This window comes from Gopherus evgoodei, chromosome 4 (assembly GCF_007399415.2).
Source record: "Gopherus evgoodei ecotype Sinaloan lineage chromosome 4, rGopEvg1_v1.p, whole genome shotgun sequence".
NCBI lineage: Eukaryota > Metazoa > Chordata > Testudines > Testudinidae > Gopherus > Gopherus evgoodei.
The window spans coordinates 120307665-120329570 of NC_044325.1; the positions used below are offsets into that span (position 1 = coordinate 120307665).

At 44.2% G+C, this 21906-nt stretch overlaps 1 protein-coding gene across 6 annotated transcripts in view; it reads right to left on the reverse strand.

Annotated features, from left to right (window-relative positions):
* Positions 1–21906, reverse strand: part of PTDSS2 (phosphatidylserine synthase 2) — an 83860-nt gene that overhangs the window by 59029 nt on the left and 2925 nt on the right. For 3 of the 6 annotated variants that reach the window (XR_004000130.1, XR_004000131.1, XM_030560747.1), the window contains exon 2: positions 3313–3414. The exons of 1 other annotated variant lie outside the window; for it this stretch is intronic. Coding sequence is in view for 2 of the 5 variants with exons in the window: in XM_030560747.1 (XP_030416607.1) it covers positions 3313–3414 (102 nt within the window). In the remaining 3 variants the exon portion in view is untranslated. Of the gene's footprint in view, positions 1–3312; positions 3415–20395; positions 20422–21906 lie in introns of those variants that run through there. 2 more of the 6 variants (XM_030560748.1, XM_030560749.1) reach the window with 2 other exon arrangements.

A 21906-nucleotide genomic window follows, 5' to 3' on the forward strand; every position in this document is an offset into this window, starting at 1 on the left:
CAATGGATGCTAGATACTGACATTCATTTGAAGGGCAGCAAAGTGATCCTTTAATTTTTAATTCTGATGACAGGAAAAAATTTACATCAGTGTCATATTCAAGAAATCAGACACATTGGGAAAGGAGAGTTTGGTGTTCTTTGGGCAATCTAATTTTGTTTTCATAATTTATAGCAGGTGCACTTAGACCTTTGGATAGGCACTCTTTTTGTATAAACTAATAAAAACTTGAAGTGTAAAGTGAATTAAAGACAGCAATAAAAATCAGAGATGAAGTTTCACATGATTGGGTAAACCAGGCCTGCACAACATGCGGCCCGCAGAGGCTCACTGTGCGGCCCGCGGCAGGGATTCAAAAGGCTCTGAGCTGCCCGCAGTGATGGGGAGCCCAGAGCCCTTTAAATCCCAGCCGCGGCCGGGATTCAAAAGGCTCTGGGCTGCCCGCAGCCGCAGAGAGCCCAGAGCCCTTTAAATCTCAGCCGCCAGGGCCAGATTTAGGCCAATTCAACCAATTCCCCTGAATCAGCCAGCCCCTAAGAGGGCCACATGCCCAAACCCCAGTACGATGTATGGGCAAAAGCCAGTGCACTGTAGCGGGGTGGCCCAGCTTCCCCAGGGGGCAATTTAAAAGGTCTGTGGCTCCCAGGCCCTTTAAATTGCCAGCAGAGCACCACTGCTAGAGCCCTGGGGTAGGGCTGCGGGGCTCTGGGGACTATTTAAAAAGTCCAGGGTTCCCGTTGCTTCTACCGCCCCGGCCCTTTAAATAACTACCAGAGCCCCACCACTTCCCCAGGGTTCCCATGGCTATTTAAAGGGCTGGGGCGGTAGAAGAAGGGGAGCCCCGGGCCCTTTAAATACCCCCAGAGCCCTGGGGTAGCGGGAGGCTCTGGGGGCTATTTAAAGGGCCGGGGCTCCAGCTGCCTCTGCCGCCCCGGTCCTTAAATAGTCGCTGAAGCCACACTGCTTCCCCAGGGCTCCCTTGACTATTTACAGGGCTGGGGCGGTAGAAGCAGGGGAGCCGCGGGCTCTTTAAATAGCCCCCAGAGCCTTTGGGTAGTGAGGGGGGAGGGGTCTCCAGATGCCTTTGCTGCCCTGGTCCTTTAAATAGCCCCCGGAGCCCCACCACTTCCCCAAGGCTCCTGCAGCTATTTACAGGGCTGGGGGAATGGAAGCAGGGGAGCCCCAGGCCCTTTAAATAGCTCCTGAGCCATGGTCTGCTACTGCTGTCGTGGTGGGGGAGGCAGGAGGAGGGGGCACTCGCCATACAGGATGGGATATACCCCTTTACCTGCACCAGATGCCTGCAGCCAACCCCTGCTGCACCCCCTGCCCTCACCAGCCCAGCACCTTCTGCCCTGCCTGCACCAGTTCCTGCCCACAGCCAGCCCTGCACCCGCTGCCCACAGCCAGCCCGTCTCCAGCCAGCCCCTAACCCCCTGCCTTGTCTTCAGCCCTGCACCAATCCGTCTCTAGCCAGCCCTGAACCCCCTTCCCTGTCTCCAACCAACCCCTGCCGCACCCCGCTGCCTGAAGCCAGCCAGTCCTGCACTCCTTTGTCTCCAGCCTTGCCAACCCATGCAGCACCCCCCCTGTGGCCCTGCCTGAAGCCAGTCAGCCCATCCCACACGCCATCTCCAGCCTGCCCCACACCCCTTGCCCAGCCTGCAGCCAGACCCTACCTCCAGCCACCTCCTCCCCGCCTCCAGCCAGCCCCTCGTCCACTGGTGCCCTGTAGTTCCCAGGGAAGTAACCCTGCACACCTGCTTCAATAAGGTGGGCAGGGAGCAGCTGGGACCCACACGTGCACCCTAGCACACCCTCAGGGAGTGGTGGAGCTCATTTCTAGTTCAGACACATCTTCTTAAAAGAGAACTTTAGGTAGGGTTAACATACATCTGTACTTTCCAGACATGTCAGGCTTTTTGGATCTTAAATCGCCATCAAGGAGGAAAATATGGATGTATGGTAACCCTATTGGTACAAAAAATACATACTGTGGCAGAACTTTTTATAGGGAACCGGTTGCTAAGAAATGAAAGGCTCCTTTTTTTTTTTTTTTTTAACATTTTTTTTTTTCCTTTCAGTCATCCCTGCTGGGGCCCCGCCGAAAATGTTCGAATTGGGCCCCGCACTTCTTAAAGCCGGCCCTGCCAGCTGCAGATGGGATTCAAAGGCTCTGGGCTCCCCACAGCTGTGGGGAGCCCAGAGCCCTTTAAATCTCAGCTGTGGCCGGGATTCAAAGGGCTCTGAGCTGCCTGCAGAGATTCTCGGCCGTGGCTGAGATTTAAAGGGCTCAGGGCTCCCTGCCGCCACAGGCAGCCCAGAGTCCTTTGAATCCCGGCAGCAGCTCCAGTGGATGCGCTGGGGCTGGGATTTAAAGGGCTCGGACTCCCCTCAGCAGCAGGAGCTCTGGGCTCTTTAAATCCCTGCCCCAGCCCCACAAAGCTCCGGGTTCCAGCAGCTGCCGGAGCCCTGGGCCCTTTAATTTGACACGGAGGGCTCCCAGCCAGCTCTTCAGCTGGGAGCTCCTGGTTGATTTAAAATCAAGTATCACCTCCCCACCCCCAACCTTCCTTTTTGGCCCACAGCTGTTTTGGTGGGGTGGCGCTGGGGAAGGAGGGTTTGTTTCTGCAGGGCTGGCGGTGCTGGGGCGGAGTGTTTCCGCTGGGCTGGGGGGGTGGGGTGTTTCCGTGGGGCGGGGGGTTTCGGCCCTCAGCTGTTTTCTCTGGAGTAATGTGGCCCTCGCCGCTTTACGAGTTGTGCAGGCCTGGGGTAAACCATACCTTTTTCCTGCTCTACTTCTTTAGAGGAAATGTTTGATTAAGTTTGATCAGTTTGAACAAAAAATAATTGTAGTGATGGAACACATTCAGGTATGAAATAATTCTAAAACTTTAATTTTCTGAAAGTTACCATTTTGAGTACAAGTTCTCATGTTTGCTTACAGCCCAAATATGCATTTCCATTAAAACTTCAACCAAAGCCTTGCATAAACATAGAAATAATTAATTTACAGTTCATACAGCAAACTAAGCTTATATATTGTAAAAGACAGGCCTCAACACATCAGCAAAGGGGCAGAATGAGATGCCACAGAAAACAACTGAATGCATTAAAAGATTTTATAATTAGTTATATTTACACATACGCATAGGAGCTCATTACTAATTACAGTAAGAAACACTACACTGATTAGAGACTAAATTCAAAGATTTTTGTACCAGATGACCTTATAGGTTGTAGTTTAGTTCTCCTGGTTTCATATTGACAGGACAAATGCTATATTGCAACAGTTCTGCAAGGGATGGTTACCTCTTTGTATTGTAGGCTGTATCTTGCGGAGTTTCTTCAAGCAAGGTTACATATCCCAGCGCACATGTGAGGATAAACAGGACTGTTAAGGTGTGAGCTCTCCTGCAGTTCAGAAAAAAGTCAATTAACAATAGATCATAATGAGAGGTTTGGGGAGGGCAGGGGAGGTGAGGAGAATCGTTACAGAAGACTAGCATATTGGGTTATTTTACTGAAAGCTAGACAGGCGCGGGTAACACTTAAAGTGCTTTACATTTCAGTGCATGTTAGACTGTATTTCTGTGCACTATGCAGCACAGAACATTGTCAGCACTAAACTTGTCAAAGACTTAGAATTTAAAAAGTTCTCAGATCTGGTACTTTTATGTTTTCCCTTATAATGCTTCTCCACTGGAGGATTTGCAGAAACACTTGTGTAGTGAAAGGCATCAACTTGACTGAACATTTTTTACCAACTACTGTTACAAACACTTCAGATTACAAAAACTGAAATACTTTCCCGATTTCTCGGTATGTTTGCTTTGTGTATTTTGAAAGCACTTCGTGTATTGTCATTTTCACTAAATTCCCAGTACAGTTTATTAGCAACAGAAAAACTGACTAACTGAAGGGACTTAGAAGAAGATTAAAAACCATCTAAACTCCTTTGAAAGCATCAACACATATTATTTAGAGGTTGTTTTATGAGAAAATAGATTAATTAGGGCTTATATGTTGCTTCATCATTTTTACTGAGCAGAAATTGAGATTTTCCCTGCCACTAAACCAAACTACACAGAACTGTGTCCACAAACAATTTCAATCTGGAAATAAGGGAGAGCGAATTCTAAAATTCTGCAATGTAAAATCTGAACAGTGAGTTCATATTTCACACATAAAGAGCCCTTTAACTTCTTGATACTCCGAGCCCATTTGCTTATTATGAAATCCATTGCCACCACAAACTCAACACCACAATGTCATGCCTGTACCTACTGATAACCATAAGATCCTATATGGATATTTTGGCATTAAATTTGCCACTAATATGCCATATTCAATACTCTATCTAAAGGTATAATTGATATGGCAGAGTAGGAGTGAGGTCATCATTTATATCACACCTAGTTTTTTAGTAGTATTGTCTACAGTGAGAAAATGTTTATAGAAGCTCACGTGAATGTCATAAGAGTTAAAACAGAGAAGTTGAGGCACAATGTGTCTGCATTATTATTGCTGCATGTATGTCTACTGATCTTAAACCTCAGAAACGAGATATACAACAGACTGGAATATTGCAGCAGCAACACAGTATAGTTTGAAGTTGACCATTTTTCATTATGAAATCCATATTTTCATTTACTGTCATTACTTCGAACTTCTCACTCTGGCCTCAGCTGTAAATTGAATGTTTTGGAAAGTTTAAAAGAAGTCCAATTATCGGAGATCAAAGCATACCATGAAAGTGTTAATCTTTTCAGAAGTCTGTATAGCACTAGTTTGCTACCAGATCTTTAAAGTAACTTGGGTATAAAACTTCAAAAACAGTACAGAATTATCCTTAATGAGGGCTAGCACTTTTAACAAGTTTGGCTGCGGTTCAAGTTGCACTTGTCTTACATTTCCATACTGTGCATTCCTTTTCCTTAAAATACAACTAATGCAACTCAGAGTTGCAAGCAATTTTATAAAAATTCCCTCACCAGCTTGAAAAAACTAAAGCATCAAATTAAATTGCCTTCTGAAATATAAAGGTAAGTTCTACTCAGAACCACATTTTTCCAACAATAACTCCAGATTTCAAAACATAATCAGCACTCAAACAGGTCTATTAATCCCCAAGGAAAACATGCAGTAATACCTCATAGGCAGGTGCAATTTTCTTCTGCCACTTAAGAAATGTTCAACATTTAAAACTGTCCTTCCCCATAATCCAAACAAGCCACACAGATGAACTCCAGAAACACATAGCAGTTGCCAAGAACTAAATTCTTTATGATTTTTGAATATATAAAATCTTATTCACAGGCTCAGGATAGAAAACTTCCTGATAAACAGATGCATCTACGTTTTGACCAGAGTCTCTCTCAGAATTGGGGGGGGGGGGGGGGGAAGAGAGAGAGAGAGAGAGAGAGAGAGAGAGAGAGAGCGAGCGCGCGAGAGGAGAGGGAAGAAGAGAGACACACCAATGATTCAGACATCACATCCTTAACATTCATTGGCCAGCGATATGACTCAACTCCTATTTTACACAGCACTATACTAGTTTAAAAACTAGTTACAATTCCTTCCTAAAGGATATTATGCAATAGGACACTGCTTGAGTTTATCTAATTTAGTTATCCTGAACCTGGTCTCTTAATTACAACTAGTCACTGTAACAAGAATGCTGCATCACTGGAAGAAGCTCCATTCTTCCCCTGAAGTTTTCAAGGCTGTATATTATACAGATATTTCATTCTTTGTTTTATTGCTTAAATGTTCCTTTTGTAAAGTAATCCAAGAGGAGGTTACAATACAGTCATGACGGCTGTCCTCATCAACTCCTCCGTATACTTTGGACATGTGCCTCACAAAAACAATTTTCTTCTCAAAAATATTTTTAGTCCCTCAGAGCTTGCTAAATAAGCTGTAGTCTGTCTAGAAGAGTTACCTTCATTTGAATAAATAGATGTAGTAAGTTATCTACAAGAACACAATGATGTTCTAATTTCACTCATCCCTTTATGGAAAGATCATCAAGGTGAAAATGCAATGCTCCTGAATGTTTCATGCACTCTGGGAATTGTCCCCATGGCTCTGTTAATCTACAGATCACAGCAATACCTTGAAATTTAAGATACCAGGGTTTCTTGTGCATTTTAAACAACAACAAGAACCTTTATGTTCTCATCACTTTCCTTTTAGCTTTTTATGAGAATTTTCATTCACAAATTGAAATAATAACTTAATGTCTTCAGTACCAAACTTTCAAATAAAGTTAGATTCACATAAATACGTCAGAGTGACAGAAGTTCATAAACTGGAAATACACAATCAGTGGTTTGGGTTTTTCTAGAAAAAGGGGGCTGGGAAATTCAAAAATCTGTATTGACGAAGTGCCAGCAGATGTGTGTGTTAAGTATTTAGGAGATAAGATACTGAGCATAGCAATACCTAACTTTTAGGTGGCTAGAAAAAATAAATAAAGCACAGGCTTTGTGAATCAAAGCATTGTTTCTGAGTTAGGCACCTAGGTTGCCTATGCAAAGAATGGGCAGAGATAGATCCCTTAGACTCCAATTTACAAAACCCAGCACACTAGGCAGATAGCCAGAGAGAATGACGTTCTAGTCTAGTTGTTAGGGCATCCATATAGGACAGGGGTTCTCACACTTTTGTACCGGTGACCCCTTTCACACACAGAAAACTTTTATACATTAAAAACATTTGTTTATATATTTAAGACCATTATAAATGCTGGAGGCAAAGCGGAGTTTGGGGTGGAAGGTGACAGCTTGCGACCCTCCATGTAATAACCTCGTGACACCGAGGGATCAAGATCCCCCGTTTGAGAACCCCTGATCTAGGAGGTAGGAGACCCAGGGTCCAGTCCCTCTGTAATGCTAACAGACTAGGTGCCAGTTTTTGCCAAGGCTTTAGGTCTCAGCTGAACACTGACAAATTCATTGCTGGAAACCAGTCTGTTTCACCTGTCTGTTAGTATGGTTAAGATGGGTATTGGACTTACAAACATTTCACAAAGTCTAAATACATTGTTATAAGTTGCTGCATGCATTAATCTCACTTAAAATTTCTTTATCACCTGCTACAAGGTAAATATTTAAGTTTTTGCTTTGTAACTTGCAAAAAAATGTTTGCTCTCAAACTATGAGCCTAGTGAGGAGGAATCGTCTTCTGCCCACCAAGCTTATCAAGCTTAGCTTATCAAAACTAAATGGGCCATTGTGGGACATAACAACACATAGATTTTGTTAATTTACCCAGAAGAGGCTACCTACAAAAGGGCTCGTCCCATCAGAGGGAAGAGGGAAATAAAAATACTATAGTTGGCAAATGTTTTCATCTCTCTTTTTGCTTTTTGGACTCTCACAAGGCCTGCATTACAAAACAGAAGCAGAGATCTCTAGAGTCAACCTTGGCTAACCCTAAAAGATATTCAGAACTGAGATTATTACAACTGTAACCTGAAAATTATTGTGATTTTTGGTGTAAAGTGTCCATCCATCATGAAGTCCATCTTGCCTGGATGGCAAGATAGACTGGAATGCCCAAGGAAACTGTCTGTGGCCATGTCTACATCTAAAATTTTGCAGCGCTGGTTGTTACAGCTGTATTAGTACAGCTGTATAGGGCCAGCGCTGCAGAGTGGCCACACTTACAGCAACCAGCGCTGCAAGTGGTGTTAGATGTGGCCACACTGCAGCGCTGTTGGGCGGCTTCAAGGGGGGTTCCGGGACGAGAGAGCAAACCGGGAAAGGAAACCAGCTTCCCCGCGGTTTGCTCTCTCGGTCCCGGAGCCAGCCAGCAAACCGCAGGGAAGGAGACCTGCTTGCTCGGGGTTCCGGGACCGAGAGAGCAAACCGGGAACGCCGCGGTTTGCTCTCTCGGTCCCGGAGCCACCCAGCAAACCGCAGGGAAGGAGACCTGCTTGCTCGGGGTTCCGGGACCGAGAGAGCAAACCGGGAACGCCGCGGTTTGCTCTCTCGGTCCCGGAGCCAGCCAGCAAACCGCAGGGAAGGAGACCTGCTTGCTCGGGGTTCCGGGACCGAGAGAGCAAACCGGGAACGCCGCGGTTTGCTCTCGCGTTCCCGGAGCCACCCAGCAAACCGCAGGGAAGGAGACCTGCTTGCTCGGGGTTCCGGGACCGAGAGAGCAAACCGCGGCGAAGCTGGTTTCCTTTCCCGGTTTGCTCTCTCGGTCCCGGAACCCCGAGCAAGCAGGTCTCCTTCCCTGCGGTTTGCTGGGTGGCTCCGGGACCGAGAGAGCAAACCGGGAACGCCGCGGTTTGCTCTCTCGGTCCCGGAACCCCGAGCAAGCAGGTCTCCTTCCCTGCGGTTTGCTGGGTGGCTCCGGGACCGAGAGAGCAAACCGCGGCGTTCCCGGTTTGCTCTCTCGGTCCCGGAACCCCGAGCAAGCAGGTCTCCTTCCCTGCGGTTTGCTGGCTGGCTCCGGGGCCGAGAGAGCAAACCGCGGCGTTCGCGGTTTGCTCTCTCGGTCCCGGAACCCCGAGCAAGCAGGTCTCCTTCCCTGCGGTTTGCTGGCTGGCTCCGGGACCGAGAGAGCAAACCGCGGCGTTCCCGGTTTGCTCTCTCGGTCCCGGAACCCCGAGCAAGCAGGTCTCCTTCCCTGCGGTTTGCTGGCTGGCTCCGGGAACGCGAGAGCAAACCGCGGCGAAGCTGGTCTCCTTTCCCGGTTTGCTCTCTCGGTCCCAGAACCCCGAGCAAGCAGGTCTCCTTCCCTGCGGTTTGCTGGGTGGCTCCGGGACCGAGAGAGCAAACCGCGGCGTTCCCGGTTTGCTCTCTCGGTCCCGGAACCCCGAGCAAGCAGGTCTCCTTCCCTGCGGTTTGCTGGCTGGCTCCGGGAACGCGAGAGCAAACCGCGGCGAAGCTGGTCTCCTTTCCCGGTTTGCTCTCTCGGTCCCAGAACCCCGAGCAAGCAGGTCTCCTTCCCTGCGGTTTGCTGGGTGGCTCCGGGACCGAGAGAGCAAACCGGGAAAGGAAACCAGCTTGATTACCAGAGGCTTCCTCCTTCCACGGAGGTCAAGAAAAGCGCTGGTAACTGTCTACATTGGATTACCAGCGCTGGATCACCAGCGCTGGATCCTCTACACCCGAGACAAAACGGGAGTACGGCCAGCGCTGCAAACAGGGAGTTGCAGCGCTGGTGGTGCCCTGCAGATGTGTACACCTTCAAAGTTGCAGCACTGTAACTCCCTCACCAGCGCTGCAACTTTCTGATGTAGACAAGCCCTGTGACTCCATGGTAAGACTGTTACAGTGCTTTAAGAGTTCACACTTGCTACTGGTTTGGTGAAATCTAATTCTAGAACATAAAACCAGTTTGGGGTCCCTGCCCTGTTTGACAGTCTGCCTTGAGTGTGGCACTCGCAATCGTGAGCAGTTAAGATGGCGTGAAAGCCCCTTACCCCAATGACTAATTATCCACAGAGGAACAGCTTTCACAGGAAGGTTGGAGGGAGCCATACATCAGATTCTCCCAGAGAGCTCATTGATCAGAGCATGCTCCTGATAGATGCAAGATTCCTGTTCAAGTCTTTTTCCTACCTCTACCTGAGAGGAGAATTGACCCTGGGTCTCCCACATCCCAAGTGAGTGCTCTAACCACTGGGATAAATTTAAGGCTGACACAGCACAACACAGTATGCAACACCACCATTACCTCCAATCTAATTTTGAATAGGACCCAATCCAGTACACAGCCTTTAAGCGTGTCTATTGGATCAGATTCCATATGCAAAAGAGGCAAACAAACACTCACTTTCCCTGATTCGTGAATTGCTCTTTGGCTTAGGCAAGAAATGGGTGTCTAGACGCCTACAGCAAGGCAGCTGTGCACATACTCAGGGGCAAAAAATTTAGACACTGCAGGAACTTACACCTGGAAAATTTAGGCTCCAAGTGAGTTTAGGTTTCTAAAGAGCTCAGTGGGATTTTTGTAGATTGTGGATGGTACCCAAACACCTTTGTGAATCTAGCCCAAAAAGCAGAGCATAAACACACCATCCCCATTCAAACTGGAACAGGTACAGAGAAGGGCTATTAGGATGATCCTTATGAAAGGAGACTCAAAGAGCTTGGCTTGTTTAGCCTAACCAAAAGAAAGTTGAGGGGGGATATGATTGCTCTTTATAAATATATCAGAGGGATAAATATTAGGGAGAGAGAGGAATTATTTAAGCTTAGTACCAATGTGGACACAAGAACAAATGGATATAAAATGGACACTAGGAAGTTTAGACTTGAAATTAGACGAAGGTTTCTAACCATTAGAGGAGTGAAATTCTGGAACAGCCTTCCAAGGGGAGTAGTGGGGGCAAAAGACATATCTGGCTTTAAGACTAAGCTTGATAAGTTTATGGAGGGGATGGTATGATGGGATAGCCTAATTTTGGCAATTAATTTGGCAACTGATCTTTGATTATCAGCAGGTAAGTATGCCCAGTGGTCTATGATGGGATGTTAGATGGGGTGGGATCTGAGTTACTACAGAGAATTCTTTCCTGGGTGCCGGCTGGTGAGTCTCAGGATGCTCAGGATTTAACTGCTCAGGATTTAACTGATCACCATATTTGGGGTCGGGAAGGAATTTTCCTCCAGGGCAGATTGGCAGAAGCCCTGGAGGTTTATCGCCTTCCTCTGCAGCATGGGGCACGGGTCACTTGCTGGAGGATTCTCTGCAACTTGAGGTCTTCAAAATACAATTTGAGGACTTCAATAATTCAGACATAGGTTACGGGTTTGTTACATGAGTGGATGGGTGAGATTCTGTGGCCTGCATTGTGCAGGAGGTCAGACTAGATGATCATAAAGGTCCCTTCTGACCTTAGAGTCTACGAGTAAAGAGTCCAGGGACACCACATATGGAGAAGAGCTGTAATGGTTATATGATAAAAGACAAACCAGACAGAGTTTGGGTAGTTATAGTAGATGGATATCTGAACACCATGGAAAAAGATTCTGCTCGGATATATACCTTGAAATATTGAACAAAGTCAAAATAAATTTTAGAGCTGTATGCAGACCAAAGAGGTCACACATCTTTTATTTTGTACCTAGTGCTGTATGCTTTAGATTACAAAGACAGAAGCAGCACAGCTAAGGGCAACCACTCTAAGGGCAGGTTTACGCTACGGCAGGGATCGATGCTCTGAGATCAATCTACCGGCAGTCGATTTAGCAGGTCCAGTAAAGATCCGCCAAATCAACTGCAGATCGCTCTCCAGTCAATCCCTGTACTCTACCCCCGACAGGAAGAGTAAGGTAAGTTAACTCCCTGCAGCGTAGACCCTGCGGTAACTCGACCTAAGATACGTCAACTCCAGCTATGTTGTGTAGCATAGCTTGACTTACTGTGGTAGTGTAGACATATCCCAGTGGTCCCCAACACGGCAGGCGCGGGGCCACGATTTCTCTCCAGCTTCTCCAGGGCTACAGGTCCAGAGTTCTGTCCCCAGCAGGCGTGGGGCCACGACTTCTCTCCCGCTTCGAAGCCAGAGAGAAGTCTCAGCCCCAACCCTGCCGCAGACAGAGAACTCCGGGGCTGCAGGCGCCGGTGTTCTCGGTCTCTGGTGCGGGCCCGCGGCCTAAGCTAGAGAGAAGCTGCAGCCCCACGCCTGCTGGGGACAGAACTCCGGGGCTGCAGGCACCAGTGTTCTCTGTCCCCGGCAGGCACGGGTCCTGCCTACTGCCCAGCAGCGGAGAGAAGCCAGGGCCCTGCGCCTGCTCAGGACAGAGTACTCCGGGGCTGCAGGCTGGAGGCCCTGTCGCTCTCTGTCCCTAGCAGGCACAGGGCTGTGGCTTCTCTCCGGTTTCTGCGGGCACCGGTGTTCTCTGTCCCTGGCAGGCACCGGGTCGCTGCTTCTCTCTGGCTTCGAAGCCGGAGAGAAGCCGCAGCCCCAACCCTGCCGCAGACAGAGAACTCTGGGGCTGCAGGCACTGGTGTTCTCGGTCTCTGGCAGATGCAGGGCTGCGGCCTAAGCTGGAGAGAAGCCGCAGCCCCGCGCCTGTCGGGGACAGAGAACTCCGAGGCTGCAGGCTTTATTCTACGTTAAAGTAGGAATAATAAATATATTTGGACCAGCAATTCAACAATGTTTTACTTTTTTTAAATAAATAAGATGAAAACAGTTTGTGATATTTATTTTGTAAAAGCTCCTTAATTTTTCTTACAGGTAGATAAAAAAAAGAGCAAATTCACATAGTAAGGGGAAAGAGTAATTGCAGAATAATTTAATTAATACCTTTTACATGTAAAATTACCTTTATCTTATGGATTCATATATTATGTAAAATAATACATAATCATATTTACTATAATGAACAAATACAAAATAAGCCTTGAAAAACTGCTGGCGCCCACCACACGCTTCTGAAAACATGAATGTGCTACTGGCCACAAAAAGGCTGGGGACCACTGACATAGCCTAACATAAGTACTGAGGGAAGTATGCAGATAGGCTTACATTTTCCTAGCTTCTTGTATTCTTAGGAAACTGAAAGATCTAACTGATGTACACATGATTTGAAAGGGAAGCTAAATACATGCTACAAGAGAGTTTGATTTATATACCGGAACCATGGAATAGAAACAGAAGTTGGGTCCCAAAAAATTTACTATAAGAATGTACACACGACTATACAGAAGGCAGGGATTCATAGCATAGCAGATAAAAGACAGGGCTCACCAAAACCCCTAAGTAATACTGTAGCCATAACATCTTAGATAAACTAACAACTTTCTAAGAGTGTTTTTCCATCTTTCTACCCTTTCTGTACTTCATGTTCCCCACCCCTCCCAGTCAACACATTTGAACGAAAACCCAAGACTGTGTATAAAATACTTGCCTCATTAGCCTACTTAGATGTTGAATGGGTTATTAGCAATTTAATCACCTCTCCTCCACTCTAAATTAAGAGCGCTACGTGGACAATTCCCAGAGAAATACAAAGAAGTGTAGGAAATATACACATTCCAAAATAAGATGTAAAGTTTAAAAAAAAACATGTACTTTCCTATAACATTTACAACCATAGGCATGTAAGGAAATGAATGGCGATCATCATGTAGCTTACCATTTCCCACAAAGCATTTTTTTTTTAAATCGAGTACAAAGAAAGTCATACTTAATAACCAAAATTCATGAGACAGTTAAATACTGAAATCAAAGAAACAATCTTAAGTATACTCTTTAATGGGACTCGATTACTGTATAAACAGTTTATAAGCTGAATATTTTTGGTAAAAAAGTGATACACCAAAGAGCGGGCGTCAGTTTATAAATGGGCCTACACCAAAATTTGATTATATTAAACACTATGGAATCACTGAATATTTAATATATTGTCATTTTCTTTACCTGAAGCATCTGCAGGCATGGAGCCCCTCAGCTCCCTGTGGTGGGCCACTTCCTGCAGCTCCCATTGGCTGGGAATGGCAAACTGCAGACACCAGGAGCTGAGCGGCTCCGGTGCCTGTGAATGCTTCGGGTAAACAAAACATCCAGGCCACTAAACATCCAGGCCCACTAGAGGCTTACCCTAACGGGCCAGGAGCCAAAGTTTGCCAACCCCGAAATATAGGGTTGGCTTATGAAAGGGTTATACAGTTTTTGCTATTTTTACCTAACCATCTTGGGGGTTGGCTTATAAATGAATGAGCAACTGAACAAATATATATGGTAAATGAAAAATATCAGTATCTCTATCAGTTGGCAGCAAGCTTTTTGATAAAATACGGTATTTATTTTACTAGTTTAATTATACAGATTTAGAATAGGTGTATTTGGACCCAATCAATGTGCCACTGACGTGTACATACGAAACTCAGGCCATTTAGCGTGTTTATATTTTATGATTACCGATGGAGTGTATTGTAGATTATAAGTACAGTATAAGATTTACTATGTAGCTAACTACACATTTTTTGCTTTTAAGTGCTTGAGTTTTGTAAACGATATGAAGGTGCACTGTTCTTAGCAAACATACATTTTTAAAGTTTATTTATGCAACTTCCAAGTTTGTTTTAAAAACATCTTGCAAGTAGTTTTCAAATAAATGAAATGGAGGTCATAGGATTATTAGCTTGGCCAGCACCATTTGCTCCTTTAATTTTAACAATTCCACAAATAGCTTTGCTGGAGGAAGCAACTGGCAAAAAAAAATGTATTGTCTGTCCACATTGCATCACCCCAGTGTATTTATAAGGATTACGGAAAGAACTTGTTGAAAAGGTTGCATTATGTAGAAGTAATGCAGTCATCCCAGTCTCTCTGTCTTTGCTCAATGAAAAAGTTAGTTGATGACAAAGGTTGTAAAATATTCTCCATCAGTTTTTCCTTATGATCGTTTTAGTGACTGAATCATATCTTGCTTTCAAATGGCAGCAATTCCTTTAAATGTTTAATATTTCTGCCCCTGAAAACTGAAGAGCCAATGAAAAATGTACCTAACCTATCCGTATTTACAGATCACCTACTACTGTGGTATACAAGTGCTGTTTATGAATATTTGTAAAAAGTGAGATTGCCTGGGAATACTCAAAAAATAACTTCTGTGATGTAATAAGATTTCATTGGGCTGATTTGGGGGAGGAAGGGCATCAAACAGTAAATGCTTCAAAAAGCCATTTCTAAATCTTATTTCTATAGAGGTAGTAGCTACGTTTATTCAAAGTTAGAACTTGTTCTAATTAACCAAAAAACATGTCTTCAGGTTTTAAGGGTTGTCTTACTATTACTACGTTTTTGGGCGTTTCAAGGGAGAGTAAAACCTGCTTTATAAAGGAACTGTTACAGTATTGACGAAAGAGACACTACTAGGTCTCCTTTCCTGAAGAATTAGGACTCGATCCCTTGTTCTGCAGAGAACCACAAGCTTTGTATTACTGGAAGTAAAGGAAACTCTCAGGCACCTAGCCTTCAATCACATATGCTTAATTTTGACTTCAGTGGCACTACTCGCATGCTTAAAGTTAAGCATGTGCATAAGTGTTAGGCCTGGTCTACACTGAGGGGGGAAATCGATCTAAGATATGCAACTTCAGCTACGAGAATAGCGTAGCTGAAGTCGAAGCATCTTAGATCGACTTAGGTAGACTTACTTTGCATCCTCTGGGCACGGGATCGACAGCTGCCGCTCCCCCATCAACTCCACTTCCGCTCTTGCCCTGGTGGAGTTCCAGAGTCGACGGGAGCGCGTTCGGGGATTGATGTATTGTGTCTAGATGAGACGCAATACATCGATCCCCAACAGATCAATCACTACCCACCGATCCGACGGGTAGCATAGACATACCCTTAGGCTCCAATCCTACAGTGTTAAACATCCTTGTGTCATTGGAAACTATGTACTTTCTTTGCCTTAACCAATCACAGAGGGCAACATGCTCACAGAAATAGGGCCTAAACCTCCTCTTAATGGAACCAGTGGCAAGATTCCTAGTCAAATCCAAGGGCGTGGGACTGGGCCCCTAAAATTATTCAACTGTCAGTAACTTTGCTTAGTTACAAGCCATTTTCTTCAAGTACAGCCAGCACACAACCTTTCAAGCAGATTTTACTCTATGGAAAGTTTATAGTAGAAGCAAACTTTTGAGCTAGAGGGGGACACAGTCAAGCTTTTAACAGCTAACTCAAAGAGTTGACAGATTTGCATCAGGCCTTGCATAAACATTGTCTTCAAAGTATGGCTGGTGGTTTAAACTAACCCAGTTTCCCAATCCATAGTTACCGAGGGATGAAATACAGGTTTCACAGTGAAGGCTGATTACAGACTTAAATAAGGAAAAGCTATTCCCATTCCATTATAAAACAGATTTCAGGAAAACTACATGCAATAAAGGCATGAAGTTTTTTTTTTCTGCTGCTCTATTTCTATTCTTTTTAGGAACATTCAACACAGAACTGTATCTTTTCTTGATTCATATGCCACCCCCTCACTTCTCTCCCATATTTGATGCTCTTTTATTACTTTCTCTCTCATCTATTTAAACTCCAGAACAATAACTCAGAACAACCACCTTGGGGCAAGTACTATAACCACCTTGGGGCAAGTATTTTATATATATTTTGTAGCTTTAACTCTCTACATTTTGAAACTCTTAGATTTTTATGCTCTTTGGGGCAGCTACTGTATCTGCTGCAGTCTGGAAAGCACAGCAGGGTGCTGAACCTACTTAGGCCTGTCAGACACTGCTGTCAGACACTGCAGCAGTGTCTGACAGGCCTAAGTAGGTTCAGCACCCTGCTGTGCTTTCCAGACTGCAGCAGATACAGTAGCTGCCCCAAAGAGCATAAAAATCTAAGAGTTTCAAAATGTAGAGAGTTAAAGCTACAAAATAACCCAGTGCAATCAAGAAGTACCTGCTTTTGGGCAAGTAACAAACATTGAGTGCATTTGTAAAGGTACATAACATCCTTATTAAATTTCTGTACATACTTGTGATGCTTGATAAGGATATAAACACCCATTTTTCTTGCCATAACATTCCCTCCTGACCCCCATTTCAGTAATGTCCAGTGGTAATTCCATGGCAGCACCAATAGCAGCAATTTGAAGACTAAGATTCAAAAATTCATTTTTTTATTGGCAGGAAAGATAAACACAGATTCAGACCTTTTCTATACTATGGAGTTCCAGTGATTTACAAGAATTAGTTTTAAAACTGATCTAGCTAAAAGTCAAACTCCTAATGCAGATGCATTATAAACAAGGCTTAACCTTATTTAGGGTTTCTGCATCACAGGTTCATGAAAGTTTAAATAATTTTAAATCAATTTATTTAAATCAGTGTTATATTTTAGTATAGATAAGATTAAAAGGGATACAAATAAAAACCCTCGAAAGAAACACTTCAATTAAATTACTAAAAAACAAATAAAACCCTCAACTAAGGAGAAGGAGAATGTGTGCCAGTGGGCAAAAGTTAGGTTAGTCTTCTAGCTGTATGAAACTGATTTATTTCCCGCCCCCAAGTGCTTTCTTCTGACCTCTGGATTCCAAAGTAATTTTCAAAACAAGTCAGATGACAATGTTTCAGGGAACTGAAGCAGGAGGGCTGAAAGAAACCTTTGAGTGCCAATACCTCAGACACAGGGTTCCTGCCACACTAGTCCATAGGACAGACACAGCTCCTTGGTCCCCCAGCCTCTTCACCCCAGAGCCCTGCAAAACCCCTAATGCCTCCCAATCACCTCCTCCCTCCTGCTAGAGTATTTGCACTAAAGAATTGCAGATATCAGTTTTAATGCTATTTAATACTATCCCCAGGACACATACTCAAGTGCAGGGGTGGTCAAACGTTTTGGCCTGAGGGAAATATCTGGGAACAGAAATTGTATGGTGGGCCATTAACACTCACAAAATGGGGTTGGGGCAGGGCCGCCCAGAGGGGAGGGGGCAAGTGGGACAATTTGCCCCAGGGCCTGCAGGGGCCCCCACAAGAATATAGTATTCTATAGTATTGCAACTTTTTTTTATGGAAGGGGCCCCTGAAATTGCTTTGCCCCAGGCCCCCTGAATCCTCTGGGTAGCCCTGGGTTGGGGTATGAGAGGGAGTGAGGGCTCTGGTTGGAGGTGTGGGCTCTGGGGTGGGGCCAGAAATTAGTTCAGGGTGTGGGAGGGGGCTCCAGGCGGGAGCAAGGGGTTGGAATGCAGGAAGGGGTGCAGGCTCCGGCTGGGGTTGCAGGCTTGAAGGGGGCTAGGGATGAGAGGTTTGGAGTACAGGAGGGTGCTCCAGGCTGGGATCAAGGGGTTTAAAGGGCAGGAGGGGGATCAGGGCTGGTGCAGGGGGTTGGGGCATGGGAAGAGGTTCAGGGATGCAGGCTCTGGGCAGCGCTTATCTCAAACGGCTCCCAGAAGCAGAGGTATGTCCCTTCTCCAGCTCCTATGCAGAGGCGCATCCGCAGGCACTGCCCCTGTAGCTCCAACTGAAAGCTCTGTTAGAAATATCAAAATAGAGGACCTGCGCCATTTAGACTAGAATTTCTGCAGTTCTAATTTCTTTGTCACGTCCCTAACTTGTCTTCCTCTAAAACAGCCCTGAAAAATTTCTAGAGAAACTGTACTAGCACAACAAAGTATCAGTTCTAACCCTCATCCCTCAGTCTCTTCATTATTCACCAGAATTCTGTTCCTGAATCTTGTGTGGGGACTCCATGTTTCATATACACCATCACTGAAAATGAGATACTTGAGGACTTTTTAACATGAGAGGAAGGCATAACAGAAACCAATGTTCGGGGGTTATAACCAGGCAAATTAAAATTAAAAATAGAAGTACTTTTTCGTTTTTTAAAAGAGGGCGATTAATCATTGTTACACACTATCAAGGGAAGCAACTGAGTCTCCATTTTTTGGAGTCTTCAAACAGAGAACGTCTTTCCGGAAGATGTGTTTTAGTCAAAGAAGTTATTGGGCTCAATACAGGGGTAACTGAAATTCTATATAACACAGGCCACAAGAGGTCAGACTAGATGACCCAATGGCCCCTACTGACCTTAAAAGTCTATGAATATCAGCTATGCTGGGTCGACGTGATACACTTGAAATCCCTGCACCCAATCCTCTCTGGTTGCTGGAAGGGACATTTATGCTTTGCTCCCAAGAGTCCCACAGCTACCTGAGAATGGGGATTCACAGCACTCATCCTCAGCCTACTGTAATGAGATGCGTCTCTGCTACACTATTCCTCTCAGTTTTCCTGCTGCTCAAGGAGTAGGTTTTTAGCTGCTGTTCACTCTGTTTTCATATACCTCCAAGCAAATGCACTCATAGTTATCCCAGGCTGCAGCAGAATGAAGCAACCCAATGAAGACTAAGAAAAATGAAAATGAATCACTATTCTGCAACCTGCAGAAACTTAGCTGCAGCTGTGGCATTGGAGCTGTCTGCCTGCAAACTTACAAAGACAGCACTGCATCAGTTATTATTTGTATAGTGGTAGCTCCATGAGAGTCAGCCCCATTGTGCTAGGCATTATACAAACATAACAAAAGCCAGTCCCTGCCACAAAGAAGGTTTTCTTCACAACCATAAGAGCGAGAAACTTCCAATCAAAGTTTAGAATCTGTGGAAGATGATGGACGTACTTGCCCAGGGTGAGCAGGAAGCTGTCCTGACTAAGTGGATCCTTCCAACCCTGCTCTAAAACCAACAACATGTTTTGCAATCAACACAAGGGGTAAACATTTAATGTATTTTCAGGGCAAATGCAAAAGCTGAAGAGAAGGCTATACTGTGTTAAGCTGGCTCAACTGTAAGATTGTCCATAAGGTTTCTTCTCCCCCTATCCCTCTTCCCCTTGTATTTGACATATTTCTGCTCCTGACAAAAATATGCATGATCTCATAATACAGATTTTACATTCTGCAGTTTTAGTAACCCTCAGTTAGGACACTGAGCACCAGTTTCATTTTCTCATGCCAAAAAAAGCCAATTTGCAAAGTTTAACTATATTCATATCTGCGTCTGTTTTAAAGCTCTGCAAAAGGTGTTATAGCTAAAGCTAAATGTTAAAGTTTCAAAAGAACCACATTTATGACAGTGAAGCTATCATATTTTGCTTAATTATGCAAATTAAGTTGTATTACTTCTAGGAAGGGTTCCTTTTATTGTGTTTACAAATCTATTAAATACTTTCCATTTCTCACACTGGATAGGCCACACCAGTAACTTAGTTCTGACGTTGGTGGATTTCAAGGGCAGCAGCTCTGGGTCCTATATAATTCACACAGCCACAAATACAAAAGACCATAATCTTATTTAAGTAGTCAGTGAGGCAAACCCGACATCCTGCTGGGTGAGAACTAGATGGCCATATCCCTCAATATTCACTGAAACCTCTATGGACACTTTCTTTGGAATCTTGGCTATCAGTGCTTAAATATCATGCCGATAGGCACTATAGAAAAAACAAAGATATTGTTGCTTATTATGTAAAGTCTACACACTGAAAAGTTATACTGCAGTTGTAGTGTTTGCCCTCACTGTTCTTCTAGTGATGACCAAGCAACGCATGGGAAATACATTAAAGAAGCTTTCTCGTAAGACAGCCATAGAGATAATGGCATATTTTGTCAACCTAACTCTGCTTAAAGTGACAAGTATGAAAATAACAGCATTATTTATTATGGTATTTTTGCTTAATCTAGTATACTCAGATACCAGCTCTAATACAACACTCAATACAGACTTTGATGACAAATTCACTTAAAGCCTTCATGTAGAGGAAAGACCCACAAAAATGGCAGAACATGCAGCTATTTCCACAAAATATAACCACGAAATTCAGAATAGTACTAAAATTTAAACAATTTGGCAAACAAATGACATTTAAAAACACAACAAACAAATGACAGTTTTACCCATTTTCCATTTACAAGGTGGCACTATCTGCAGACCTCAGCGAGACCCGGTAATAGAGCCTGGATGTGGCAAGTTCCCAAAGTGTTCTCTCCCAGATAGTTCATGCACTCTGAAGATAATGTTGTTTCCTAGCTAGATAAACTTTTGGTACAGCAGGCTCCAAATAATTTTCTACCGACTATCCTGGGATCTAGCAGCATCTGGATATTTCTTGCTAACTGTGATTTAAACTAGCAGAAATGTATCACAGAAGCCGTCGAGATCAACACATTCTCCTTTTTCATTACTGCCAAAACCAGCGGATCCAGAGCCAGGAGCGTCTCACTAATGCAATGCTCAAGCCAAATCAGATCTTCCTCTGTTCACGTTTTTCCCCTCCTACTGAGCATCTCCTTTCTAGTGTCAGCTGAGCATGTTCTCTGTTCTGTCTATAGATCAAGCCAATGAATGCATTTCTTTTTAAAACAAAATTTTAAAGATACCTAGCCATTTGATTTCCTTTTCCAGAAAAAAGGATGGCATGCAGCCCAAAAAAGTCCCCAGAAAAACATAATGGGAACTTATACACACAGAAAGCCAAATTTCTCAAGAAAATCTAGAATGGAAGATGATGTTGAAATATTTCCATTTGAGGTTTTCCAGGTATGCATGAATCTGCCTCGGGTGACAAATTCAACACAAATGGAAATGAAGCTCAATTTAATCATTAGCACTAAGATAACTGTGTATACGGTGAAGAGAAAATAACACATGGAGATGGAGTATGAAATTCCACTTTCCCAGAAAGCAGTGTGTGAGGCAATTCATTTACAGAGTAACTTGGTGAAGGAGTGAGAGGGATGTCTTGGTGAAGAGTGAGGTTGCCACTCACTAGATGATTTGGAGAAAGCATTAGACAAATACTGTTACACAGTAAGTTCTACTACAGGAGAACAAGGTGTACTCGATTAGTGCAGCAAAACGTTTTGTGATTTAATTGTGTTAGTTAACTGGATTTTGGCATGGTCAGAATGCCACAAAAGCCCAAGAGTCAACATTAGAGTACTGTGGGTATTTATCTATAGGAAGAGGGATTACCATTCACCAGAAGAAAACTAAAGGGAACAGAAAGAAATTATGTAAATTAGAAATGTTAAAGAACTAAAGAAAGTTGTCTTGTTTGTCTTTCCTCTTCCCCCTGAAAGTACTGGACAGAATGTATTCACTACTGCTCCATCCCAAGGACTGGTCTAAACATGTCTGCACCACTTTAAATAAACTAATTAAAGCAATGTAGTTGAATTATCCACACAGAAACTTGCACCATTCTAATAAAAATGGCTACAGTTTATTTAGCTAGACCAACATTAGCCATTTTTATTCCAAAATGAGTGTCTACAGACTTGGACTGCAATAACTAAATCTGTTAATTCACACCCAAAAAAAGTCTGCATGTAACTCATCCTTAAGTGATCCAAGTAACATGGCTTACGCATCCGATTCTTGGAAACTTTAACAGCCAAATATTTCT